This window comes from Megalopta genalis, chromosome 3, assembly GCF_051020955.1.
Source record: "Megalopta genalis isolate 19385.01 chromosome 3, iyMegGena1_principal, whole genome shotgun sequence".
NCBI lineage: Eukaryota > Metazoa > Arthropoda > Insecta > Hymenoptera > Halictidae > Megalopta > Megalopta genalis.
The window spans coordinates 16,254,638-16,280,552 of record NC_135015.1 but is presented as its reverse complement, the minus strand read 5'-3'; the positions used below and the strand labels follow the sequence as shown (position 1 = coordinate 16,280,552).

General features: G+C 43.1%; 1 protein-coding gene across 10 annotated transcripts in view; it reads left to right on the top strand.

Moving 5' to 3' along the window:
* Nucleotides 1–25,915, top strand: part of lilli (AF4/FMR2 family member lilliputian) — a 447,030-nt gene that overhangs the window by 323,884 nt on the left and 97,231 nt on the right. For all 10 annotated transcript variants that reach the window (XM_033478325.2, XM_033478322.2, XM_033478326.2 and 7 more), the window contains 2 exons: nt 7,666–7,761; nt 13,306–13,342. In XM_033478325.2, the coding sequence (XP_033334216.2) occupies nt 7,666–7,761; nt 13,306–13,342 (133 nt within the window). The remainder of the gene's footprint in view (nt 1–7,665; nt 7,762–13,305; nt 13,343–25,915) is intronic.

Genomic DNA, 25,915 nt, shown 5'->3' with positions numbered 1-25,915 from the left:
CCACGGTTTTTCGAAAATGACTAGTCGCGCGTGCGTCGCGATCGTTGACATTCGCGTATGATGGTCGCACGCAGTGTTCGCAGGAAAATAAGTTACGCGAGGAGTGGGAGCAGGCGACGCATGCGCGGGAGTCTCGCGCAGCGGCGTGGCGCTGACACCGTAATATTTTTAAAGGAAAATAGGCGATTTTAACTTGATATAAAATAAATATTACAATTAATATAATTACAATTAAAATAAAAATTCTCATATAAAACTAAATATTGTGACAATCGATTCATGGCAATTTTCCTTCAATGTCATCTGAAGGTCGTCGTGTAGCAGGTCGTTGAATTCGTCACGACGTCGCCTACAATACTATGCAATTAAAATTACCTAGTTTCATTTAAAAATATAACAGTGAGCTTGTTCTTTTATCGAAAATCAATTTGTTTTTAAATGTAAACAATTGCAATTTCTTGCCGGTTAAACACCAATTAACTTTGACAGGAAACTTATTTTTGTCAGACCATCGGAAGGGGCTGAGAAATCGTGGGGATTAATTTTCGACTGGTTCTGTGTAATAATATGTATATGTAAACATGTATGTAATAATGTAATATGTAAACATTAACAAGGAACATTATTTTGCGAAGCCGAAAAATTCTGACCGCGAATTAATTAACAAGGAACTAATTACGGGAGAAGCTGTCCGATATCGTAACGGGTTAATAAATACACCGAGGCATTTAATTCCCATCTGCGGGAGCAGTCCTTAAAAAGATAATTCGCCTAAACGTCACAATCTGCGCATCCACGGACGGCAATCCTATATCTCACAGTATACGACCGTAATCTAGCGATCATAAATACGACCTCCAATTTACAACCTTGCAAGACCAGACTCGCCGCAGCTATTTACATATAACACTCGTTATCGGACTCACAATGTTTCGCAAGTAGTAATTACTTCGTCGCGTAAAAATCGAGCGAAAACTAGCACCGATGAACAGGCGAACGGTTGGAGGTGGGGATATGCATACAGGCTGCATACAGGGAGAAAATTCTGTCCAATTTGTGAGAAACTTTCTTTCTAGAAATACAATACCATCTAAATAATATATACGTCTAAATAAATAAAGATTTCCAATAATAATTTGGTTCTCGAAAATAATAAAATATTATTTTCACTAAATTTTGTATCAATGTGTATTGATAGTAATAAGATAAATATAATAAATATGTATATATTAAATACATAGAAATAAAAATAATCAATTCGTTTTTTTCGTCAACTATAACGCTGACAAAAATACATGGCGCTAATTAGAAAAGTCGAAGTGAGCTTTTTATCGAAGAAAAGAAGTTTTTCGAAATTTTTATGTATGCACTTTGCTCTGCTCAAAGAACTCATTAACTTTTATTGCATATATATAGCAATATATATATTGCATATATATAGTATATATTGCATATTGCTAATTAACTTTTATTGCATATATATAGTAGTATAAATGCCTAAAAAATCGGTGTATACCTAAATACACAGACGCATGGATAGAATTTTCTCCGCAGGCTGTACACAACGAATGGGAAGAAGTAAATCGCGGCTGGGAAGCGGCTGTCGATTACGCGGAGAACGCGTTAATAATCTTGTCATCGGTTTATATCGGTCGTTAACGAGCGTGTCGCGTGGAGAAATAAACGAAGAATAAGAGCAGCCGTTTTTGTTTTTTTTTTTGCCCTCCGCGGAATGGTGGAAAGTGATTCGGCGATAGTCGAAGAGCCGAGACACCGACGTCGACGGCGAAGCCGTTGCGCGCGGCTAATCGCGAATTATTATTCCCGCTCGTTCGTGTGCAGCTTCACGAGGCGGCGTGATTCGCATGCTGAACCGTCGATTTGCATCCCGCGCGGCCACGGCGACGGGCCCCGAACCAAAAAGGACTCGACGCGTTTGCCAAGAGCTGAGAATTCTCCCAGGGCTGAGTCACCCTCTCTTCGCACACGGTTTCCTGCGAACCAGTTTACAACGAGAGTTGTGGAAATTGGACGCGATCTCCGACAGCTAAACTCGCGTGTGCCACTTCCGAGCCGCGTTAACCAACTTGTCGATTATCCCTGGGTCCATTCAGACGACACCCGAAATCACGAAAGTGGCGAAAACATCGACCCGCGTTGCCCGAAAGTTGCCTTCGAACAGAATTCAAACGAAGTTGTTGCATCTGCAGAATCACGTGGAATTATAACGACAAAGTAATTCAATTGCATTACAATTTAATTGTAATTCGTAATTCAGATCTCCGGTCGATTAAATTCCGTTGTAATTCGTAATTCAAATCTCCGTTCGATTCAGTTACATTGCAGTTCGTAATTCTGATCTCTGTTCGATTCAATTACATTGTAATTCGTAATCTAGATCTCCGTTCATTTTAATTACATCGTAATTTGTGATTCAGATCACCTTTTAATTCAATTACATTGCAATTCCTAAATCCGATCTCCATTCACTTTAATTACATTGTAATTTGTGATTCGGATCACCTTCCAATGCAATTACATTGTAATTCGTAATTCAGATCTTGGTTCAATTCAGTTACATTACAGTTCCTAAATCCGATCTCCATTCATTTTAATTACATTGTAATTTGTAATCTAGATTTCCGTTCAATTCAGTTACATTGTAATTCGTGATTCAAATCTCCATTCAATTCAATTACATTACAATTCGCGATTCAGATCTCGGTTCAATGCAATTACATTACAATTCGTAATTCAGATTTCCATTCAATTCAATTACATCGCAATTCGTGATTCAGATCACCGTTCAACTCAATTCCATTGTAATTCGTAATTCAGATCTCCATACAATTCAATTCCATTGTAATTCGTAATTCAGATCTCCATACAATTCAATTCCATTGTAATTCGTAATTTAGATCTCCATTGGATTCAATTACACTGTAATTCGTAAGATTCGATAGGAATAGAATTACACAACACCAAGTAATTCAATTATAATAATTACGATAATTACAACGTAATTCACAACACTCTTCCGACATAAGAACAACGTAACTCGTATTAGCAAATATCGTGCCACCAATCGAGTACACCGAATATAAATATACCTAACTTACCAATGCTATAAATACCTAACTATTTCAACGAAAAATCGATGTCCGATGATTTTCGCCGATGCAATTCGTTTTGCACCGCGTCGCGTCGCGTCGCGAGCGTTTGGCGCCGCGTTCCGTTCTGTTGCGCGACACCGATGCGTCACACACTGGCCCCAATTAAGTGTCAACGGGACACGGGCGATGATAAAGTTTCCAGGCAAATAAAGGAGCCGTAGCAAGCACACGGCGGCGGTCCACGACGGCGTTAATTAATTTAAATCGCGAACACACCGTCGCGCGGACGTGCCTCGTTCGTGTCTCTCGTCTCTGCACGGGAGCCGCGTCTCTCGCCGCGGCTTGACACGCCGTGCAGACCGGGATTTTCGTTTCCCTCGGCAAAAATGTGCAGCGGAAAAATATATATCGAAACGCTGACTCGTAACAATGTTCCGCCGTACGTTTCCGCTCGGAGGATAACGCTGCCATTCCCGTTCACCGTTATATCCGCGACGCGCCGCGTTACATTATGCATGATCGTGGAACGATCCGGCGCGCTCTCGCATTATTCTTTTTCGCGGACAATATATAATATCTTGCGCGGCGCTCGACCGTGTTTTCCTCGCCCCCGGCCACCGGATTTCTGCGCTCGCGATCGCTAATCGACTGAAATTCGACGATAAACCACCTACCTGGTGCCCGGAACACCCCCCCGGCCCCTCTGCAAACTCGCGAATTTACAAGGTCGATCGTCTGCGCCGATAACTCTGCCGACCCGCGATTTTCATCCACTCCGGTTGCAAAATGCTTCGTCGTTCTCTTTCGAAAATCGCGCTTCAACTCGCAAATCGAGTGTTCCCGTGTTCTGGTTTTGTTTCGTTCGAATTGTTTTCGGTATTTTCTATTTCTATTTCTATTTTCCATTTCTGTTCGCTATTTCTATTTTAGCGTGGTTTATGCATATAAAATAATAATAATATATGAAATATGAAAAAAAATGTAAGATGACTTGTACTGCAGTTAACCCTTTATCAGTGTCTTGAGCATAAATTCTCTTTAGCCTACCACGATCTTTATATGATTTATAATATGAATATATGAATTTATAATATATACATGCATATTATAGATGTAACAATATGTGTATATTATATAATCTAATAAAATAAATTACACAATATATAATATATGTACGATATATTATTATATATATTATTATATAATATATAATTGCAAATAATATAATATATAAATTATATAATAAAATATCTTACAATATGAACATAATTCTACACGTACAGTAATATCTCTCTAATTGACGCTCAGATTGTCCACAAAAATGAACAATTCGGGAAGAGGAGACACGATTAATTTGAGTCGTGCGCCTCGTTTTTATAATTGCCGATTCTCAACAACTATAAAAACGAGGCGCAAGGCTCGAATAATCGTATCTCCTCTCCCCAAATTGTCCATTTTTGTGCACAATTTAAGCGTCAATTATGGAGACATTACTATATTGCGAATGCACGTATCCATAACTCAAACATGCTAAAAAGCGATAAAAATAACATAAGTGAAATCTCCGAAGGGGTTGAGTGGTGACTTAAACGATGAGGACCATCGATGCAAAGGTCAGGGAGCGTCGATTGAGGGTTAGCGTGTTCGAAAAGGTCGTCGGAAACGCGTTTGTCGGTCGGATCGCAGCTGCGCGGACATTCTGCTTGGATTTTCGCAGACTATGTTTCAAGCGTATAGCTGGCTCTGGTAGCTTCTGGGTAAAGAAAATTACCGTTTTACACGCATTCCATTCGGCGTGGCGCGAGCGTTCCCGCGGGTCCCTCGTCTTGGCGACAATGCGATCCCCTTTCCCACAGTGGACACACCGCTGCGAAACACATTCCACCCACGATTCTAGCTCGCGTTTCTACACGCACGTGCGTTATCTCGCCGATTCTCGTCAGCGCGAACGTTTAAATACCCGAGACGGTTGTCCAACGACCGGAGAGAGTCGGTCAACCAACGACTCGTTCGATTTTCGAATTAATTTGTAGCTTTTCGAATCGACGTTTCGATCAGCGACGTGGAAGCTTTCATGAAATTCGAGCAATTTTGATTCGATTCGATCGACTTTTATTTAGTTGACTTTTAGCAGACCGAATCTATTGCGGTTCTGTTACATATTTTTGAAAGATGCGGCGCGAAATTGAAATTAATCACTTTGATTAGTTGATAATATTTTGATACTAGCAGCCTCAAAAATTTCGTAATATCGGAAGAACTTGTTTGATGAGATGAAAATTAACCCTTTGCGCTCGAGTGACGACTCTGAGGCACCACTGAAAAAAATATATATAAATATATATATATTGTTATATATCACGTTCCAAGATAATTTTTATATTATCATAGCTTAGATTTTGAACATTACTGAAAGTGTAGCTGTTGCATGAATCACAAGACTCTCAATTTCGTACGCATAAAATACACTTCGTCGTGTAAAATGAAAGTAATACGAGTCAGCAAAATGATTGTGGATTTACAGTTAAAATGGGTTCGAGTGCGAAGCGTTAATCGCAACATTTTCTCGTATTTAGCGCTCCTTTTTTCTCAGAAAACGAGGAGAACGTGAGTTACCATGATTCTAATCCACGCGTGTACAGTTGATTTTGATACGGTGACTTCGAATCCGGTCGCGAAATTGATCTGCCGCGTGAAAAGGGTTTTGAAGAACGATCGAATCAAGCGAGAAGTGCTAACGAAGTCGTGATTCCGCGGGCCGATCGTTAGATCGATCATGATATCCCGCGAAGCGATCGTCGATGAATGAAAGCGGTCGCCGCGTGGGCGTTCGGGACCAGTCGAATTTTCCCGGCAGCATAATCCGCGGCGGCCCCGGCTGGTAAACAAGCGGTCTGCCGGTGATCGTAGGAAGAATATAAGCACTCCGACGAGAGTCTTTTGTCTCGGCGGTCTTTGTTCCCGTCGACGGATGTCTCGACGGGTCAATGAATCGGTCTCGACGATTCACCAGTGGAAATGCGTTTCGTTTGGTACGCCATGCCGATGCACCAGACTGCATTGTCCGCATGTTTGCGACTTCCATCGTGTCCTGTCCGCGCGTTCCACGTGTGCGCGCGTGTGAGAGCCCGTGTCCGCGTGTCGCTCTGCGCGCGAGAGATCGCCATCGCGGCGCGTCGCGTCGTCGTCGACGACGTTTTACACAGCCACGCTTCTCGAGGCGCAGCCTCGATTTCTACGTGTGGGTGACGGTACGCGGAATTCGTCGCCCTCTCGGGACGGCCATTGACGTAATCGTGGCCCAGATAAGATAGTCTTACGCAAAAGTACTGCTTTCGAACGCCGACGCTCTTGCACAACCCTCGGCGCGCGGGATCGGGATCGATGCTGCCCTACGACCAGCCCAATTGCGATCACCGTTCGGCTGGGTCAAGGTTTTATTGAAAGGGATGATCCGTTGTTCGACTCCAAGGACACGCAATATTCAACTGTGCTGTTTTCTCTTTGGCATTTTTTCACGAGTTTGCTGAAATCGTTTCGGACACGTCGTTGCTCTAATTCGATATTGGCATATGCCTAAGTAATAAAGTTCAATGGAAAAGGCATTTAAAGTTTTATTTTCACAATAATAATTTGGTTTTCGATAATAATGATAGATTATTTTCACTCAATTTTGTACTAATGTATATTGAAAAAATAAGATAATATAATATAAAATAAAGTAGAACAAATATAAATAAAATAATATAAAATAAAGTAGAACAAATATAAATAAAATAATATAAAATAAAATAGAATAAATATAAATATAAATAAATATAAAATAAAATAGAACAAATATAAATAAATATAAAATAAAATAGAACAAATATAAATATAAATAAATATAATAAAAGAGAGATTTACATGACCATTGAAGTGCACCACGGTGCTGCGTTATAAAAAAAATATAGTTTAATTTTTAAAAAATAGAGATTATCTCCAATACTTAAAAAAGAATGACCTTGACGGAGAGCCATAACTCACAATATTCTTAGCTTGGAATTAAACGAAGTAGTCCCGACACATTCTCACGCATCGGCGAGAACAATAAAGACATATCAATGTGTAGGACAAAACGAATACCCAGCATAAATTAGTAGATCATGTCAGAGACAACGCCGCAGATCCTCGACAACTTTTCCGGCGTACAGGGGAACAGGGTTGCTCGAGTTCGAAGGTTAATTAAACGATCATCGCGCATAAAGCGAGCCCGGAGTTCCGAATTAGCCCGGGCAAAGTTGCCTGGCAATTAGTTGGAAAGCAACGGGGTATCATCGGATTAACCCGTCGAATTCAAAGAAATTAGCACAGCCGTCGCGTTAGAAAGGACAAAAGGCAAACGTTGTCGTCGCCGGAGCGAACCGAATTACCCGTGATCTCCGTGTCTTCGCCGAAAATCGATCGCGGTCCCGAGCGAAGTAGGCCCCCGCCGTCCCCGGGGCACCGCGCGCATTCAATTATCCGATCGGCGTATAAATTTTAATCGACCGATCAACCGTTTCTGTTTCAGGAAATGACCGTGCCGTCCACGCCTCTGACGGCCATCGCCCAGACGCCCAGAAAGGAGCTCGAGACGAAGTTTACGTTCAATCCAGTGCTGGCGAAGGTGAGAGACCAGAGTGGATCACGAGAGACACCTATCCACGTTGTTTATTATTCACCGGGCTCCGCGAAATTCGAAGATCCGACCCGCCGCAGGGGGAATACACTCCGCAGAAACGGGAACCGATCCGCCGTATCCGTTTCGAGTTTCGCCGGGAGATTCAATGCTCGTTCATACATCGAAGACAGACGAACGCTTCGGAATCGCGGCCGTTGCGAAAACGCGATCCTCGAAATACGCCGTTCTTTAACCCTCGTATCGTCGTCGCGCGATTTTCTCTCGATTCTGTCGCGTCGCTCGACGAGCTGTCTTATACGGTTATGTCTCCCTAACTGACGCTCAGATTGTCCACAAAAATTTGGGAAGAGGAGATACGATTATTCGAGCCTTGCAGCTCGTTTTTATAACTGTTGAAAATCGGTGACTATAAAAACGAGTTGCGAGGCTCGAATTCGCAAGGCTCCTCTTCCCAAATTGTCTATTTTTTGTGGACAATCTGAGAGTCAGTCAATTAGGGAGACATTACTGTAATTGGTGGAAATTCGTCGACGCTGAATCGAAGTCTCTCGAATTTTTATTTGCCGATTTCACTGGACGACTATTTCTTTAAATCGATGTCGGCGTTGGTGTATTTTCATTTGACAATTATATTGGTAATTTTTCCGGATTTACATTCAATTATACTTTCTGCAGATAACGTTAATGTTACGTCGATTGTTACATTTTTATTTGGCATTTTATTTCTGTTGCAAAATATGTCACCGTTCGGTCAGTATTCGTATATTTTTATTTGGCAATTCTTTTGGACGTTTATTCCATTCCTTTTTGCGAATAGTGTTGGTACAGTAACGTCACGCTCAGATTGTCCACAAAACTGGACAATTTTGAAAGAGGAGATACGATTGTTCGAGCCTTGTGGCTCGTCTTTTATGGTTATCGATTGTCAACGACTATAAAAACGAGCTGCACGACTCAAATTAATCGTGCCTGCTCTTCCCAAATTGTCCATTTTTGTGTGCAATCTGAGCGTCAGTTAGGGAGACATTACTGTATCAGGTCGCGGCATTATTATATTTTCAGGTGACAATTTTTCTAAACCTACAATTCATTCCACTACTTCTGTCAACAGATTTTAGTATTAAATTCATACTCACAGAATTCTAATAATTAAAGATTCGTACAATTTCTATACCCAAAATTGCAATACTTCGATCGTCGCACGATTCTTGTCCTCAAAGTTGCAGCAGTTTGAACACAACGTCATCTGTTTTTTATCACAAAATTGCGATGATTCGAGTAACCAGCAGTTCTTTCCACAAAACTGCTTCACAAAAGATATTAGACAAAAATATTACACGAATTCGTGCCGCAAAAGAGCGGTCCAATAACACTAATCGAATATTTATCGTACGAAGCTAACCGGAAATAATTCATTCCTACACCTAAATAGTTCTGAAAGCGGCGCAATCTTTCACGGAATCGCAATAGCTGCGATATCGACAACTTCTTGGCAAACTTACTCCGCTTAATACTTTCGCAATCAACGGTGGAAAGATCCCGGACATAAAATTGCCACTTCGTAGCTGTCGAATCGAAGCGAGGGCCGGGCATCGATCGCAGAATCGCGTATCGATCCCGCGGAGCGGCGTGCCACTTGGCGGCTCTCCAAGATTAGTGGATGCTGTTCTCGGCGCGGGCCGGGTCGGGCCGAGCGTGTTCCACGGCGGATAAGAAGGAAACAGCTTTCGACGGGAGCCTGGGCATTATATAAAACCGTGGCGGAGGGATTTCGGTTCGCCGGTAGCGTTCCGCGACCGCTAAATACCGTTCGAGCGACGCGTGTCCGTCCGATCGATCGACGCCGGAAGGCGTTCTCGGCCCGCGTAGACCCGAGCGGGCCGGGTTTCGTGCCACTTGGCACCGTGTCAAGAGTTTCGTGGTCCCGAAAGCCGCGGCAAGAAACGGCCGAAGGAGCGGCCGCGGACGAAATGGGGAAAAAAATACGGAGATATCGGGTCGTTGTAAGTCGATTAATTTCACCGGTTCCTTCGACGTATCGCTGCCGCGTGCGCGCGCGCGCGAGCGCGTTTCCAGTCGCGGTTTTCCGCTCGCGGTTCGCTGAAACTCGCCGGAATTTTTCGCCGTCCGCCGCGGGAATTTGTCTCCGGACAACCGTGAAATGTAATATCGGCGGGTATTTACCACCCGTTTGACAATTACGTTCTGCAGGAATTTTTATGGACGGACGCGGTGTAACGCGACAAAGAAATTTCCGCGTTTAAAAATGTAATTGCGCGCTCGACCGGCGAAAAAGTTTCCGTCGCGGCCGCTGCTCCGGCGCGGCCGCGGCTCGTTAAAATCCGAATAAACGACCAGCGACGCCGCAACCGGCCGAAGTCGATCGGTTTTAGCACTTTCGTTGGCATCGAACTTCGTCTCGAAAAGTCATTTATAATTAGAACCAGGCGGTTGTTCATAGCGGATCGCGATACAATGTACCACGGCTCCGCAAAGTAGTCGGACGATCGCTTCGTCTTAATGTCGATATTCGAGCTGTTGTAACTCGGTGGAGAAAAGTTGCACGACGACGAAACCGGTGTCGTTTTAAAGCTTTATCCTTCTACTTTCGAACGCCGTTTATTATTTTTGTCTAATCAATTTTCGCACGATGTGGCGCGCCGAAAGCAGGAGACGCGTTTCGGTTCGAAAATCTCACAAATTCGAACGTTCAGAAAAAACGGTGGAAAATTTATTTCGAGATTATATTTCCCATGGTTCCGAAGACCGAAGTTTCCACTTCGCAACGACACCCTGAGATTTGACGTACGACTCTTCTGGTCGTTTTATCGGCCTCTGAACGGATGCTGCATTTACCGTCAACTTTATGCGAATTGGTTCCATAAAACGGCCCCAAAAAGATCTTAAATCAAGTTTCACGAGTTTCAATTCACACCGCGCGAAACTAGAGGCTTCGAGCGTTAAGACGAATCCGGTTTGGTCATTCTACGATTACTGTTTAGAACGTTATAAACGCACTGTGCGGAATTTTATGGCAAATAAAGATTGTCCGTACTGTTCGCGAGATACAGGGACCGCGTAGATATTCATTTTGTTTCGTAATTACAAATTTCGAAAATTTGGAATTCGTTGGAATTCGCTGTTTCGTACTCGATCGACTCGCGTTTCTCGCAAATGCACCAAATCCACCGCAGTCCGATTGTAACAGTTTGAATCACGACGGTTCGTCGAGCATCGAAAATCTCCGGTGCTCCATTTTCTGATCGGCGCCGTGAACATTTCTTTCGAAAAATCGTGCAAACAGTCTATTTACGACCGACATTGTTTCCTCGGCATCCCCGGGGAATTAATTGGATTCCCGTTTTTACGATGGCGGCGGAGTGCTAAACGTGACCCGATGTTTTTCGTGTGCCAGAGTTTCGCTGCTGCTCCGTTTCCGCGGCAATAAAGCCTCGAAGCACGGCTTATTTGCATTTCCCGTTGATTTTAATCAAATAAACGTTGCAACTACACACGGTTCTATATCAGCTCGCGGGGGCTAACGGGAACGGTTGCCTTTTGATTCCGAGTTCGCCGTCGTCTAGGGGTTAATTTATCATCCTTTCGAGTTGGATAGCGACCAGAGCGGAGTACCTCAGGCTTTAGAACTGTTACCCTTATATGCGGCGGTAAAAACGGCGCGCGGGTCATTATCAGGAGCGTCCTGGCCACATAAATCGCTTCGCCACTTTTTAACCTTTCTGTGCGGTCGGCAGAAAATGTATAAACAAGTTTCACGTCCTTAGTTTACTTCGTTTCGCTCGATTTTTCTTGCGGTTGCGCGTATAGTTCAAGGTTCCGGGGGTCGTTTACTGCTTGATTTATTAATGTTTGCAACCCCGTACTTAATAATTACAAGCGTGTTCTTAATATTCGCCACGGTCTCCTTAATATTTGCGATCACGTTCTTAATACAGTAATGTCTCCCTTACTGACGCTCAGATTGTCCACTAGAATGGATAATTTGAGAAGAGGAGATACGATTATTCGAGCCTCGCGGTTTATTTTTATAGTTATAAATTGTCCACAATTACAAAAACGAGCGGCAAGGCTCGGATAATCGTATCTCCTCTTCCCAAATTGTCGATTTTTGTGGAGCGTCAATTAGAGAGACATTACTGTAAAAATTATGAAATAATCGAATCCCTTCGCGTTTCCCGAATAATATGAATTGATCGACGACGATCTTCGCCGTCGTTCTCGGCCAATAGCGATCGAGTGCCGCGGCAGTGGGGCAGCTAATAAGGGTGTGGGGGTGGGGGGGAATATAAGCGCAAAGGCGGCTTCTTGTCGCGCGAGGACTATACGTTGTTCCGCGTACAGTAATGTCTCCCTTACTGACGCTCAGGTTGTGCACAAAACTGGACAATTCGGGAAGAGGAGATACGATTATTCGAGCCTCGCGTTTATTTCGAGCCTCGTTATTATAATCGTTGACAATTCGTAATTATAAAAATTACTGCAAGGCTCGAATAATCGTATCTCCTCTTCCCAAATTATCCATTCTTGTGGACAATCTAGGCGTCAATTAGAGAGACATTACTGTATTTGCAACTTCGTTCTCAATATTTTCAACCACGTTCTTAATATTTTCAACCGCGTTCTTAATATTTTCAACCGCGTTCTTAACATTTTTAACCACGTTCTCAATATTTGCAAGCCTGTTTTCAACTCCGAGGTGTTCGCTTTATCCGCGTCGCATGAACTAATCCACAAAATTCTGACAGAGGAAACGGTCATGCTTTCGAGTCGCGCAACTTCGAGCAAAAGAATCATAAAGTATTTTGCCTGGTCAAGTGTGAAAGCAGAGACTCGACTCTATAAAACGAGCACAAGCAGAACTTCGTAAGATCGTTTAACAGGGAGTTACAAGAGTTCGAAGTTCGACAATTTCTCAGCGACAAGTAGACAGCGGATGTTTGCGAAGAAGAAAAATTGTCGTGCGGAAGGGCAATAATTTTCTCACGCCGTTGTCAAATATTTGGACGAGGTTACACATAGCTTGCGAGATTATCTATTATTTTGTATTTCACATGTTATATATACATATATACAAGGCTGTGTACAACGAACTTTGTACAATCGATACAATCGACATTTTTCGAACGCGTCTCCGTCGATTCGATCAATAAAACCGAACGATAAAATAACGATTCCGCTGCCCGGGAGCAACGACATTGTTCCAAACGGAATTTTGGGCCCGACGAATGGGCCGCATGGCGGTTCTGTTCCCATACGAACGTAAAGAACCGTCGAAGGAGAACGCGCGTCTCTACGCGCAATAGGTCAATTTCGATTGACCCGTGTCGTCGACGGTAATGCACGCCCTTGAGCGGCTCGTGTATGGATAATGGGAAACCCATAAGTGGGGCTGGTTGATTAGTATAACCGTCGCGGGGTTACCGCGATCGCCGAGCCCCGTGCACGGCGATTCGTTTCCCCGGTGTACCTTGTGCCTTTTTCTGACGATTTCCTCGTTTCTGTTCACAGTTGACCGAAGTACCGCCGCCGGAGCCGACGAAGCCTCGTAAGTAAACTTTTCCACGCTTGCATTCTGTCTTTCTGTCACCGGTAATCCCCTGTCGAGTGGAAATGCTCGATGGCGCGATCAAAGTCGGGAATCCCGTTACCCGTTCCGGCTCGAGCGTAACTCCTCCCGCCTGCGGTAGCGCATCGGAAAGCTATCCCATTATAGGCTGACACGGTAACGCGCTTGTTAATATTACCAACTTTCTTGTTACGTCTTTAACGAACTGCGTACCCGTAGCCGTTCGCGCGAAAATCCGACGTCGGATCGATCGTTTCCGGCTCGGACCGTTTTATCGTTCGTGAATCGGCGCTTCGGAGATCTTCGGAGCTCCTGTGTTACCCGTTTCGAACGTTCACCGACGTGGCCACGCGGCCGTTTATGGTCCAGGAAGTCTGCTCGAATTTTTCAATCGCAATTGAAAAGGTGCGTGTTTGTGCCTTTTCTCTTTCGCAGGCTGCGGATCTTTGCGAGAAATCGACATTTGCTTTAGCGATCGTACACGCGAGGAGTTTCTTTCTTTCTTCGATCGTTTTAGCAAGTTGAAAGTAATACATAAACAATTTTTGGACAAGGCTATATTGTTTATGGTTAGGAGATTGTTTATTATTTTTTATTTTATATAGGTTATATATACATATATACAAGGTTATATATAGCGAACGTTATACAATTGATACAGCAGAGTTAAAGAAATATTATATTTTATATATGTATATATTATTATCAAATTCTGATATTTCAAGTTTTTTATCTTCCAATTTTTACGATAAATGCGAAAATCCGCGATCCAGTTACCATTTTTGCAGATCTTGTTCGCCATCCGAATTTTTATCGTTCATTTTTACGAAGGTTTCATTTGTTTATTAAGGTCTACTTTATCACGCGAGAGGCAGGATTAATTTTTCAAACGAAATGCGGGTGTCAATAGTTTTCCTAGCCTTTTACAACATTTTATTTACCGCGGGTGTCCATATTAATTCAGTCATTTTTCTACTATTTTCTTATCAATCTCTGTCGGTATAATTCGCGAAGTCTAATTCGGTGTACGTACGAGATGCATTGAATTTTTTGAAATTTGACTTGCCAGTAGTTTCGTCAGAAACACGTATTCTTCATTCGTTCCTGACACTCGTCAATTTTAACAAGGTTTTATGAAACGTCACCGTTAGCCGAATTTGCTTATTCATATTTAACGATATTAATAATTCATATTATAAGCCTTTCAGAGAAATTACATTGTGTCATTTATGGTTTGGCCAACGCGATAATCGAAATATTCATGAACGAGGAAGCGGGGGTGTAACAGTCGTTATTATACCCATTATAATTTTGAGGTATTCGTTCGGCGTATCGCCACATAAATTAATTGTTCGACTTATTCCGGATAACGAACCGAATTCGATACCGTTGACGAAACCAAAATCGAGAGGATTGTGCAGCGATCACCGCAACAGACAGCGAAGCGAGAAACGGAACGGTTAAAAAGCTGTTTTCCAGAAAATTCCATTACGCTCGCTCGATTAAAATAAGGCTGGGCAACAGCTATAAGTAATTCATTAATCGGGCATCCGTTCCAATATTGTTCGAGTAAACACGGTGCAAATTCCATGCACCGGTATCATTAACTATTGCAGCTACTAATCGACCATTGTGGATGCTATTCGCAACCAATTCCACTAGAACTGATTAATCCCCATTATCCTAGCAGTAGCAGCAATCAGCCGCCGCCATTTACTCTATCCCCCCGACCGGAAAATTCAGAACAATTTCACTCCAATTACATCAATTTGAAAAACAATGTACTCGCCGGCAGCGCGCTGCGCCGGGCCGCGCCGCGCGCCGGCTCGCAACAAAAGAAGCGTATTTGAAAAATTGCCGACCTCTGGGAAGTTCCCGACACTTCGGATAATTCCGGGAATCGTTACACGTGTAAACCCCCCCGTAGGTACCGAACCCTCCTCCTAACAAGGAACGGCGGCAGCGTATCTCTTTCCAAGAAAGTTGCGCGCCGCGTTTACCGGAACAAAAGTGCACTCGACGCAGGCCGGGGGCCTAGTTAACATTTATAGTCCATTACACAGTTAACTTGCTCGCGGATTTTATTGCCTGCACCGGTGCTTATTTTATGTATATTCCGCTTGCAATGTTTAGTCCCGGTGCACGCTGAACGGATACGGTAGCCACTCGATTATCCGGCCCATCAGAATCTGCATTCACTGTTGTCCGAACACGTTTACCCTGTAATCACTATACACGGCGGATTTGATGCATTTCTCACAGGGAACGAGTAGATCGAAACCGAAGAGACTGTTAGAAGCATTCGAGGGATATTGTTACATTATTTTCAACCTATTTGTGTGTTTTTGTCGTTTTTGTTTCGCGTAACGATTCGCGATTATAGTAATCACTGCGCTGTAAAATCATCGATTGCAACGAGCATGTGTCAATTAGACATTGCTTTCTTTCTTGAATTATTTCAGCCAGTCGAAAATAATGCGTTGATGTTCTGAAATGATTTTAATATTTTTATTGTTTTAAACAGCCTCTAGCAATGTTTGTTATAAATGCGTCCAGTCTTTTTCTTCACGACAATTCTAAACAATAATTATTGCTGGCGACGACTTGTCGTTCCTATTAATCACCAACAGATTGCAGGTCTTTATTATAATTATTATCAAGCTTTTTGTTTATGCAAATTCTCTTGGTTGGCAAGAAAGGTCTCCTTCGTCGACTAAGTGTTAAAATCAATACTAATAAATATAATAAATAAATAAAATATAATTTTATAATGATAAAATCACTACTAATTGTTAAAAGAAAAGAAAAAAAATGTTATCGTACGCTTTCTAACATTTCATCGCAGTCTGATTATGATCGTCGTTAGGCTAAAGTGAAGACGTCCAACATTTTGACACGTTATAACGATCTTTCGGTAAACAAAGATTTGTTATGCAAGTTAAAAATTATCCAAGACGATTTTACAGCCCGCAAATAAAAATAGTCCGTTCAAGTCGAATATATTATTCAACTAATTATTAACATTATTATTAGATTCAGGGTTTTGCATCTTGGCTACTAATCCTCGTCATAAATCCATCGAATAACAGAAATAAAATAACGCCGAGCGTTTTGAAATACTTGGAAGTACCGCCACGAGAAGTTACGGATTAATAAAATCGTCCGGCGATCGTCGGCTCGGCACACGATGTTTTCATAAAATTGCACCGCGGCGATGGTTTCGCGGCGGGGAACGAGCGTCGCGAAAAACCCGGGGACCCGTTGCCTGCCGCAAAAACCGTGGACGTCGATTCCCGGTCGCGTTTTACAGTCGCTGACCTTTACCATTAAACTCCGCATCCCGGAGTAATTTGTATTTCGCTCGTTGTTCGACTACCTACGCGAGCGAGCCGGCGAAAGAAAAGAACGAGTTACAGCTGGCGGCGCTTCGTTTAGCGTGAACATTTTTCACTGTACCGGGTGAGCCGTTCGTTGCTTCGTTTCCCGATGTGTTCCACGTTTCCGTCTTCCAGACACGATTCTACGCGCGGGCTTGCCACCCCGCGTTGTTAACCCCTTGACATACCTATTGGAAATGGGTAGATAAATAAAAGTAAAACGCAGTGAATTAAACTTATCCCTTTTAGTTTATTGATTTGATGTACGAGGAAGGACCGTCTTTGCTCTCCTGATTGCTCCAGGAGACTGAAGACTATTCACAAAGACGAAACCAAAAACGTCACCTAGAGACAAAGAGCCCTCTGTTCTATATACATATGAAATCATTGTTTATCTAATGGTACTCTGTCGAGACTCTCGGCGTCGATTCGTTTCTGTAACTTATATGCTAGAAGGAAAAACTTCTGAGTATACAAAAGAGAGAAAATAATCCAATAATACCATTTCTTTTTTCGTGGTTAATGCGATTAGAAATTTTTCGATCGCAATAATTTCTTATAAGAGAAAGAAAATCAATTTGTGCCTAAATTAACCTGAATGCCTAAATATTGATGCCAAGAGATTCGAATTTTATTGTAATTTTAAAGGACAGAATAACATCTGTACTCAATAAATTATTACTAGAAATTTTCATGACGTGCGGGGCTCGTCAAAGTACGGCAAGGGGTTAATAGACCGTGTGCTTTGTTTAACCGACAAAAACGAATCGATGAAAAAAGATGTTCGATCGATTCCGGAATATGTTTGCATTATTCTTCATCGGAATTATTCAAGCAGAAAGTCGATCCCTGTCGAAGCATCGATGCCGGTGATCGACTATTTTTATTTGAAATCGATAATCTTGTTATCAGTCCGTCTCGATTTTCATTTAAATATCCCGCATCGAATACAAAACAAGCGACAGCTTGGGCGGTTTTTCGTTCGGTACGTTGAAGAGAACTTTAGACGAGCGTTGTTTCATTATTTTCACCGGGTTTGTTTCAATCGCAAGTACACATTTTCAAACAAGAGTCAGACTGTGCAGTGTATAATATCTTCGTGCATTTTTATTCCATGCGTCGGCATAAAAGCGTGATTACGTTCACGGTTTTCGACTCCCGACGAATGCATATTCAAATGTAACTTACTTTCGTTCATTTTTATTTCCCCGTACGCAATTTTCGTATCCCCGACGAACCTGTGGAAAAGCACGACATGCCTCGCGCGTTTTCATTTTATATCCGAGCCCGACCGATTCTCTTTTATTCCTGTAATTTTTCTACTTTAAATAGTGAAATTGTGAAATTGTCACACGATGACCAATGGCGCGAAAAATCGTATCGAAACGAACGTCGTGCGAACGTCTTTTCAGCGTGCCAGAATCGAAAACTGTTTCTTCCCGTTGTTTCGGCGCGAAATTAGAACCGTTTCTTCCCGTTGTTTCGCCGCGAAAACATTTTGCCTGGCAAAAACGCAGCGTTTAATCGTCGACGTTTAATCCGACCGACACCTATAATGCTCGCCTTCGTTCAACCCGAAGCATCGTATCGTAATTAGAGTTAGAAAATCGCGGCGCAAACAACGAGCGTAACGCGAAAGTGTTGTACAATGGGCGTCCATTTATCGAAACAATAGGGAGCGCGCATTAAGGGAAAAGTATCCGGCTCGCAAAACAACGTCCCACGTTAGCAGTCGGTAGAAGTAGAAGCACATTGTTAATAATTCCTGGATCAATGCAACGGTGTTTGCGCAAAGAGACAGTTTAAATCAGTCGCGATTCCCCCCGCGAAGAGCGCGCCGGGTAGTGCAGCGAGGTATTATCGTGATTTACGCTCGCCATTCGTACGTATTAGTGCCCCCGCGAGTGCGAGTTAAACTTGGAAACAATGTGTCGCGAAATTATCGAAGCTCTTGAATAATTACTGTCTACGGCGTGTCCCCCCGCCGACCGGCGGGATCCGGCCGGAACTCGGCGTTTTTCCAGCGTATTTTTATTAGGCGGGGATCGGCTGCCCTGATGTTTATGAATGACGCCGCGCACGGGCTCCTTTGATTGATTTATCGTCCCGAAATTTTCAGGATCCCCCGCCGGGCAAACGAGTCAGCCGGGCTGATTCGATAATTCTACGCGCGACGCCTCCGTTTTATTTTGTCAAATGCGGATTTTTATGGGCTGTCCATCGAACGTTGAATAAACTGATTGCGTCCATTCATCAGTGGCATAAATTTCTGAGCCGGCCGACAGAGATAGGAGTCAATGGAAATTTACGACCGCCGCCGGGACGTTTCATAGTAATTCAGAATTGAAATTTTCGAGTGCCCGGACCCGTTCGAATTCGAGTTTCTCGAGTTCTCAGATTTTCGACTGCTCGAATTCCGAATTTTTTGATTTTTCGAACGTTTTAATGCGGAACTGCGCGAATTCTCCGCTTCGCGAATTTTTAAATGCTTAAATTTTGAACTGCTCGAATTTGAAACGTGTCTAATTCTTGGTTTTACAAATTTCCGACTTCTCGAGTCCTCAAATTCAGAATTTCTCAAAACCTTAAACTCTGAACTGCCCAAATTCTCAACATGTCTAATTTTAGGATGCACCGATTCTCGATTTTACAAATTTTCGACTTCTCGAGCCCTCAAATTCTGAATTTCTCAAAACCTTAAACTCTGAACTGCTCAAATTCTCAACATGTCTAATTTTAGGATGCACCAACTCTCGATTTTACAAATTTTTTCGTCTTCTCAAATCCTCAAATTCAAAATTTCTCGAACTCTGAACTGCTCAAATTGTCAACTTCTCGAATCTTCAAATACGAGCATTCAAACTTTCAACATTGCCAAATTCGCATCTTCTTCATCTTCTAAAATTCTCAATTTCTCAAGTTTTCAAATTCTGAACTGTCGAAATTCCCAAAATAAAAATTCTCAACATTACTCGACTTCTGAAATTCTCAGATTCTCCTGGAACTTGTCGCGATTCGAACTCTTTATATCAAATGCAACGGATCATTTCCAACGTTACATCATTTTCTATCGTATTTGAGACGCGACTACTTCATAAGAACACACCTACGTGCATTGCTAACTGATGGAACATGCAATCGGCAACCGTTATGCGGTTATTTTTAGAGCAATTCCATCGGAAATCCGGTTGGAACGTGTCGCCTTTAAACTTTCTTCGCAGATATTAATAACGAAATCATGTCTTCCTGTCATTCGTTGTTCGAATGTCATCTCGATCCTACCTGTTTCCGTAGCAACAAAGCGTCGATCGCTTGTCCTATTTATACAAAAGTCCATTCCGTTTAAAGAGGTAAAACTCGAATACTTTGCACACCGATTGTACGAGTAGAAGAAAGATAACGGTAGAGGATGTTTAGTGTTCCATAGATCGCGGTTGGCGATTGCCTAAGGCACGGCGAATCCGAGCAGTAATTCGAACAATTATTTATCGGCGATCGAGGGCGCGACACGCGTCGTTGGCCAGCGTAGTCCATCAACCAAAACCGTATAAAAACAGGGAAAAAAATCATTTTTCAGCGCAGAGGCTGGTCATCGAGTACTGCGAAACGTTTTAGTCGCTTCCCGACACTGCGAAAAATCCGTGTAACGTTTAACAATCCCACAGCGCCGGCCGCAAATCCGGACAAAACCGCGGCAGATTTATCTGCTCGCAGCGGGGGGTGCGTCGCGCGCTGTTTTTTTGCTGGGAAATACAAATATTTGTTTAGCTTCCGGTCGGCTGTTCGCGTTTTTGTTTGGCCGCACGATCCGCGGCTCTCTTCTCGACAATCGAGAGCCCCGCGCACTCGAAAAAAAACCTGTGGATTCATTGATATTCGAGCGTTCCTAAGCGGTCGAGGGCGCAGGGATACTGTTTCATGAATTAACCATTCCCTGACCGATCTTCCCTCCCTTCGCGCCCCGATACAGGCCATTTCGCGACGGCCATTATCGCCGACCGATGCGAGTATTGCGGCCAATTTGAATTTCCCGCGGCCCCGACGATTCGGTCGAGTTTTTTCTCGAGTTCTCGCGCGTTCCTGCTCCGAAGCATACAAGGGTGGTGGTAGACGCAGAGTAAATTAGCTTGCGTAATTTTCCGCGGATCGAAACGACACCAAAGTGTGCGACAAATTATGAATCGGAACGCCGATGTCGCTGATTACCCGGATTAGTGGTTAACGCGATTAATTTCCCGAATAATTTGCAAGGAACGAAAAGTTGAGTAAAAAAATGCCCCTTGGATTAATAAATATCTCGAATTAACAAGATAAATGTTGTGCTACTGTCGGCTTCTCGTCGTATTTTTTTACCATGAAATTAATAAGCGTAATATTTTGTTTTTCTTGTTTTATATTGGTTATATATATATATATTATTTCGACAATTCTTGTTCTACAATTATTGAGATTATGAGGGCGCGTTCACCGGAAACCATTCGATAAATTTATTCATCCCAACACGTCTTGATATAAAAATTTGGAGAAATCTAAACGCATTCGATGCTATAATTTGTACAAGGCAAAACAGACGAATCACTTTTAACGCTTCGTTAACGATTCGTGTTGAGAGAACCGAGAAAAGTTCTTAAAAAAGCACGCGGGACATTTTCAGCAGATCATCCCCGATGGGCAAAGCGGATGGCAAGCGTAAATAATCGGACAATTAGGGGCTCGCGAGAGCCGGGAGAGCCGGACTTTTACGCGGGCACGGATCTAATCTCCGAATCTTGGAGTTCCGGCGTCGGACCGGCCCGGCCCGGCCCGGCCTCCTAATTTACCTTGCAGCCCGTCGCCGCTTCCTGCCGCGCCGGAAACACCGAAACGCCCATCCTCGTCCTCTTTATCAGGCAGAAACGGACTCGAGGAGTCCTCGAGCCGATTAACAGCCGGGACAGGCGGCTCGGGGGAGCGCGTTAACCGCGTCGGAATTGTAACGCGCGTGCCTGCCGACGATGAATGCATCCACCTGTGCCCTCCGCACGCGTGTAGGCGTTAACGAGCGAGGGCGTGATCGCGTGACCGGCGACCTTTAAGCCCAGAACACCGGCGACCTCGACCGACCGCCGCGGCGAGCGCCCACCGATTTCTCGGCAATTTTCTACCGTGACGTCCGCGAGAGCCTTTGACGTCGACGAACGCTTCCGACGAGAGATCGTTCATGGTTTTTCGAATTTCATGGTTTCTTTCGACTTTTTTTTAGGAATAAGGTGATGGAGCCGGTTACCGTGGGTCGATTACCGTGCCTTTGGCTTATTTGAGGGCGTTTAACTTTACATTTATTCAATCTTTTTTTTTAGTGGAAAATTAATGATATTTAACATGTCTTAATCGATATAAACGAAATTTCTTTATTAAAAAATAATGAGTTGAAGAGAATAGAAAGTTTAATACATTTTATTCGATAAACGTTTTTAGCCTCTTTTTGTTTATCTTTCAATAAAAAATTTAATACATATATAATATTCAACATGAAAGAATAAAAAGAATGTAACATGTCTTATTCGATAAATATAAAGATGATTACGATCATCCCATAGTAATTGGCTCCACTAACCTATGATTTTTTTCTGAGGATTTCTGAATGAGTTCGAACATTGTGGAGGGAATTGAGAAAAATTTTGCTGGTAAGAGAAATGCACTCATTGAGGAAAAAAAACACTTAATTGTTATTCAGTCTTCATACTTCGTACATCGATTTTCGAATTAGGTACAATTTGGCAATTTTTCGATGAAAAATCGTGGTGCCAATTGTTTCTGAAATTTTTGGGCTACAATACGACACTGTGCAGGGGAGTCGAACGATTTTCATTGGCAAGAGAAATTCATTCATTATAGAAATATAAATAATAACTATACAATGCTCGTATTTCGTGCGTCGATCGTCGAAATTGATGGAACATGACGATATTCTTTTCACATATAATTTCATTGAATAAAGTCAAATTCGAATTTCATTGAATAAAGAGAAATTCTAATTTTATGGAATAAAACGAAATTTCAATATCATCGAATAAAGCAACATTTTAATTTCATCGAATAAAATGCGATTTTACTTTCATCGAACAATATAAAATTTCACTTTCATCGAATGAAGTAAAGTTTTAATTTCATCGAATATAAAATAAAAAGCTTCAATTTCATCTTCAATAAAATACTTTAATTCGACGAGATTTTTTTCGGTATTTGGTCGGGAAAGTGTTAATATGCGGGCGTCGTTCCGCCGACGACTGGTCCAATAAAAGCAGGTCCGATTCCCGGTTCCCTGGCACACCTGCCCACGGGGCGCGAGAGAAACGACGCCGGTAGCACGTGGAGGCTAAGGCGAGCACATAAAAGCGTAACAAATAACCTTCCACCTTGGTCGCGCCACCTTTTCCACCCCCGCGCTCGTCGTCCGTCTTTCTCTCCCCTCCGCGGAGAGTCTGTCTCTCACAGTGTCTCCGGGCTCCTCTTCCGCCGATATCTCGTTGTCCCGGTCTCTCCTCTCAGTTTCCCTGCGTCGACGCCGCCTTTCGTTCCTCTCGGTCTACCTCTTTTCGCGATACGCGCCGACGAGGACCGGGCCCGATCAGACGAGAACGTGGTTTCCATGGAGACCGAAGCAGACTGTGTCTGCGTCTCCGGCGAGAATCTTCCGTCGCCGGCCAGAACCTGGCGATACCGATCGCGAGAACGTTGCCGAGGGACGATGCCTTTGGTTAGCCGAGCCTCCGACGCTGATCTACAGGGTGTCTGAAAAATGTCTCGCAATCCGGAAATGGGAGGTTCCTGAGGTCATTCGAAGCAACTTTTTCCTTTGCGAAAATTTTCTCCGAGGCTTCGTTTACGAGTTATTAACGAAAAACACTGACCAATAAGAGGCGAGCTCGGCTGGCGCGCGGCGGCCCAGCCAACGAGTGCACGGAGCCCAGTTCCGCCCATTGGCTCGGCCGTCTCGCGCCAAATGATCTCGCCTCTGATTGGTCGCTGTTTTTCGTTGATAACTCGTAAACGAAGCTGCGGATTGCATTTTCGCTGAGGAAAAAGTTGCTTCGAATGACCTCAGGAATCCCCTACTTCCGGATTGCGAGACATTTTTGGGACACTCTGTATATCGAACAAGGAACCTCCGTGGATCAATCGTAATTGGTACTTCGGCCGAGCGCGGCAGGCTCCGCGCCATGATTTCCTAGGCGCACTATTATTCAACTGGCATTGTGCTCCTGGGCCAACAGCATTGTGTCAACCCCTCGGTCTAGCTATTCCGCGGAACAATCTTAATTAGTGGGGATTAGGAGTCGTTAGCTGACCACGTTCTGCCGCGAAAATTGATAATTGCGGATAACTTGCTGCACGGCTATTGCAGCCTGCTTTTAGTTCATTTGCTCTAGGATAAGCGTGTCGATTACTGTGATCGTTAAAGCGATCGTTCGACGTTTTAGAGAAATTAGATAGTTTGTTTATGTTTATTTTTTAACTGTTAACAGTTTGTCGATGTCGTGTGCTCGTTGAAACATTTTAATTATACGTTGATGTCTTAGGGATGATCTTTTTATGATTGAAATTGTATAAAGAAATATTTAACGAAATGGATAAAACTTGAGCGAGTTTATTCTGACCTTAGAAAGACGATGAGTTAATTAACGTGTGTCGGTTACCGAGACTTTTCTAAGTTACCGCGTGTCAATTTCTGTACACCGATCCAGTTACCCTGTGTGAATTTCTGTACACCGATCTAATTACTGTGCTCCGATTACTGTGATCAGTTCCAGGTAAATAATCCTGTAACAATAATGTGAAATCGTGGAATATACTGCACTGAATTAATTAGCGTAATTGATTACGATGCTAGAAAGTGGAGTTATGAATATCTCAGTAATTACTATTATTATTATTATTATTATTATTATTATTATTATTATTATTATATTATTACTGTTATCATTAGAATTCTACCATTATTATCTCATGATAAAATTTTTCTAGGAAAAAGTAAAAAAGCATTCGGCCCGTTAATGCCAAATAAATAAATAAATAAATATCAAGTGAGATATTTGCTCAGTCAAAATGTACACACTTCAGACAAAAAAGAAACCGCTCAAGTAAAAATTGTCCGAGCAGATTTTGAACTCCAGCGAACCCAGTCGACCGCAAATAAACGACTCTTTCGGTCAGTATTTAGCAATAAAAATTGTTCGAAGCGCGCATGCACTATGCGCGCGGTGAACAAAGTTCCCAAGGCTCTCTTCGTTGTTTAGTCGAGAGAGAGCGAGAGAGAGAAAGAGACAGCGGCGCTTATTGATGCAGTAAACTCGAGTGGAAACTTAAGTGACAGTATGGATAGTAATCTTCGCAGAAGCGACGGTGCCGATTGAAACGAAGTTTCTACGGGGATACATCGTGACAGTGAGAGAGAGAGAGAGAGAGAGAGAGAGAGAGAGAGAGAGAGCGAGAGAGCCGGGGCCGGCTGTGTGTTAAAGACGCTCTTTTGGTGTAAACGTCCCTCTTCATGCGCTTTAACCGGCGAAGTCAATTGACCGCTCAAGGCGAGTCGCCCCGCCACTCTCTGTTTGACTTCTCCCGGCCATGGTGTGCCTCTTATCTTTTCGCGCCACCTGCTCGTATAGTTCCTGTTTCGCTCTGCGAATGCCCCGTTTTGCTTACGATACCTCGTACGAGTGCCGCGGCTACTTTTTTGTAGTCCATTCAATTACGAAATCGCATCGACGGCGCGACGAGTTCGCCCAAGAAGGTCGTTCGAGATTCCCATGGGCGATCATTTCGCACGGCGACCTCGAAAGTTGGCTCGCAATCCAAATTCTGACTATACTTCGCGTATACGTACATACACTTTTGCCGACAAAATTGAGGAAACTTGAAATTTTCAAGACATCGTCGACATTTCAGTGAATTTGAGATTTTAACGAAAATACGTCTCGTTGAGAAACTCTCTGAATCTTTCTTCTTAAAAATCGTCCCAATTATTTGTACCAAGATTTTCGTCCAACCCGAAGCAATGTTTGAAAAATAGCTCTCAAAAATTGTCCCGATTGCTCGAAGCCATTTGAAATCATCGAGTCGACGAACGCGCCGCTATTCGCATTAAATTCGGATCCATTAATTCCGGGTCCTCACGCAGGATGAAAATCTGCTG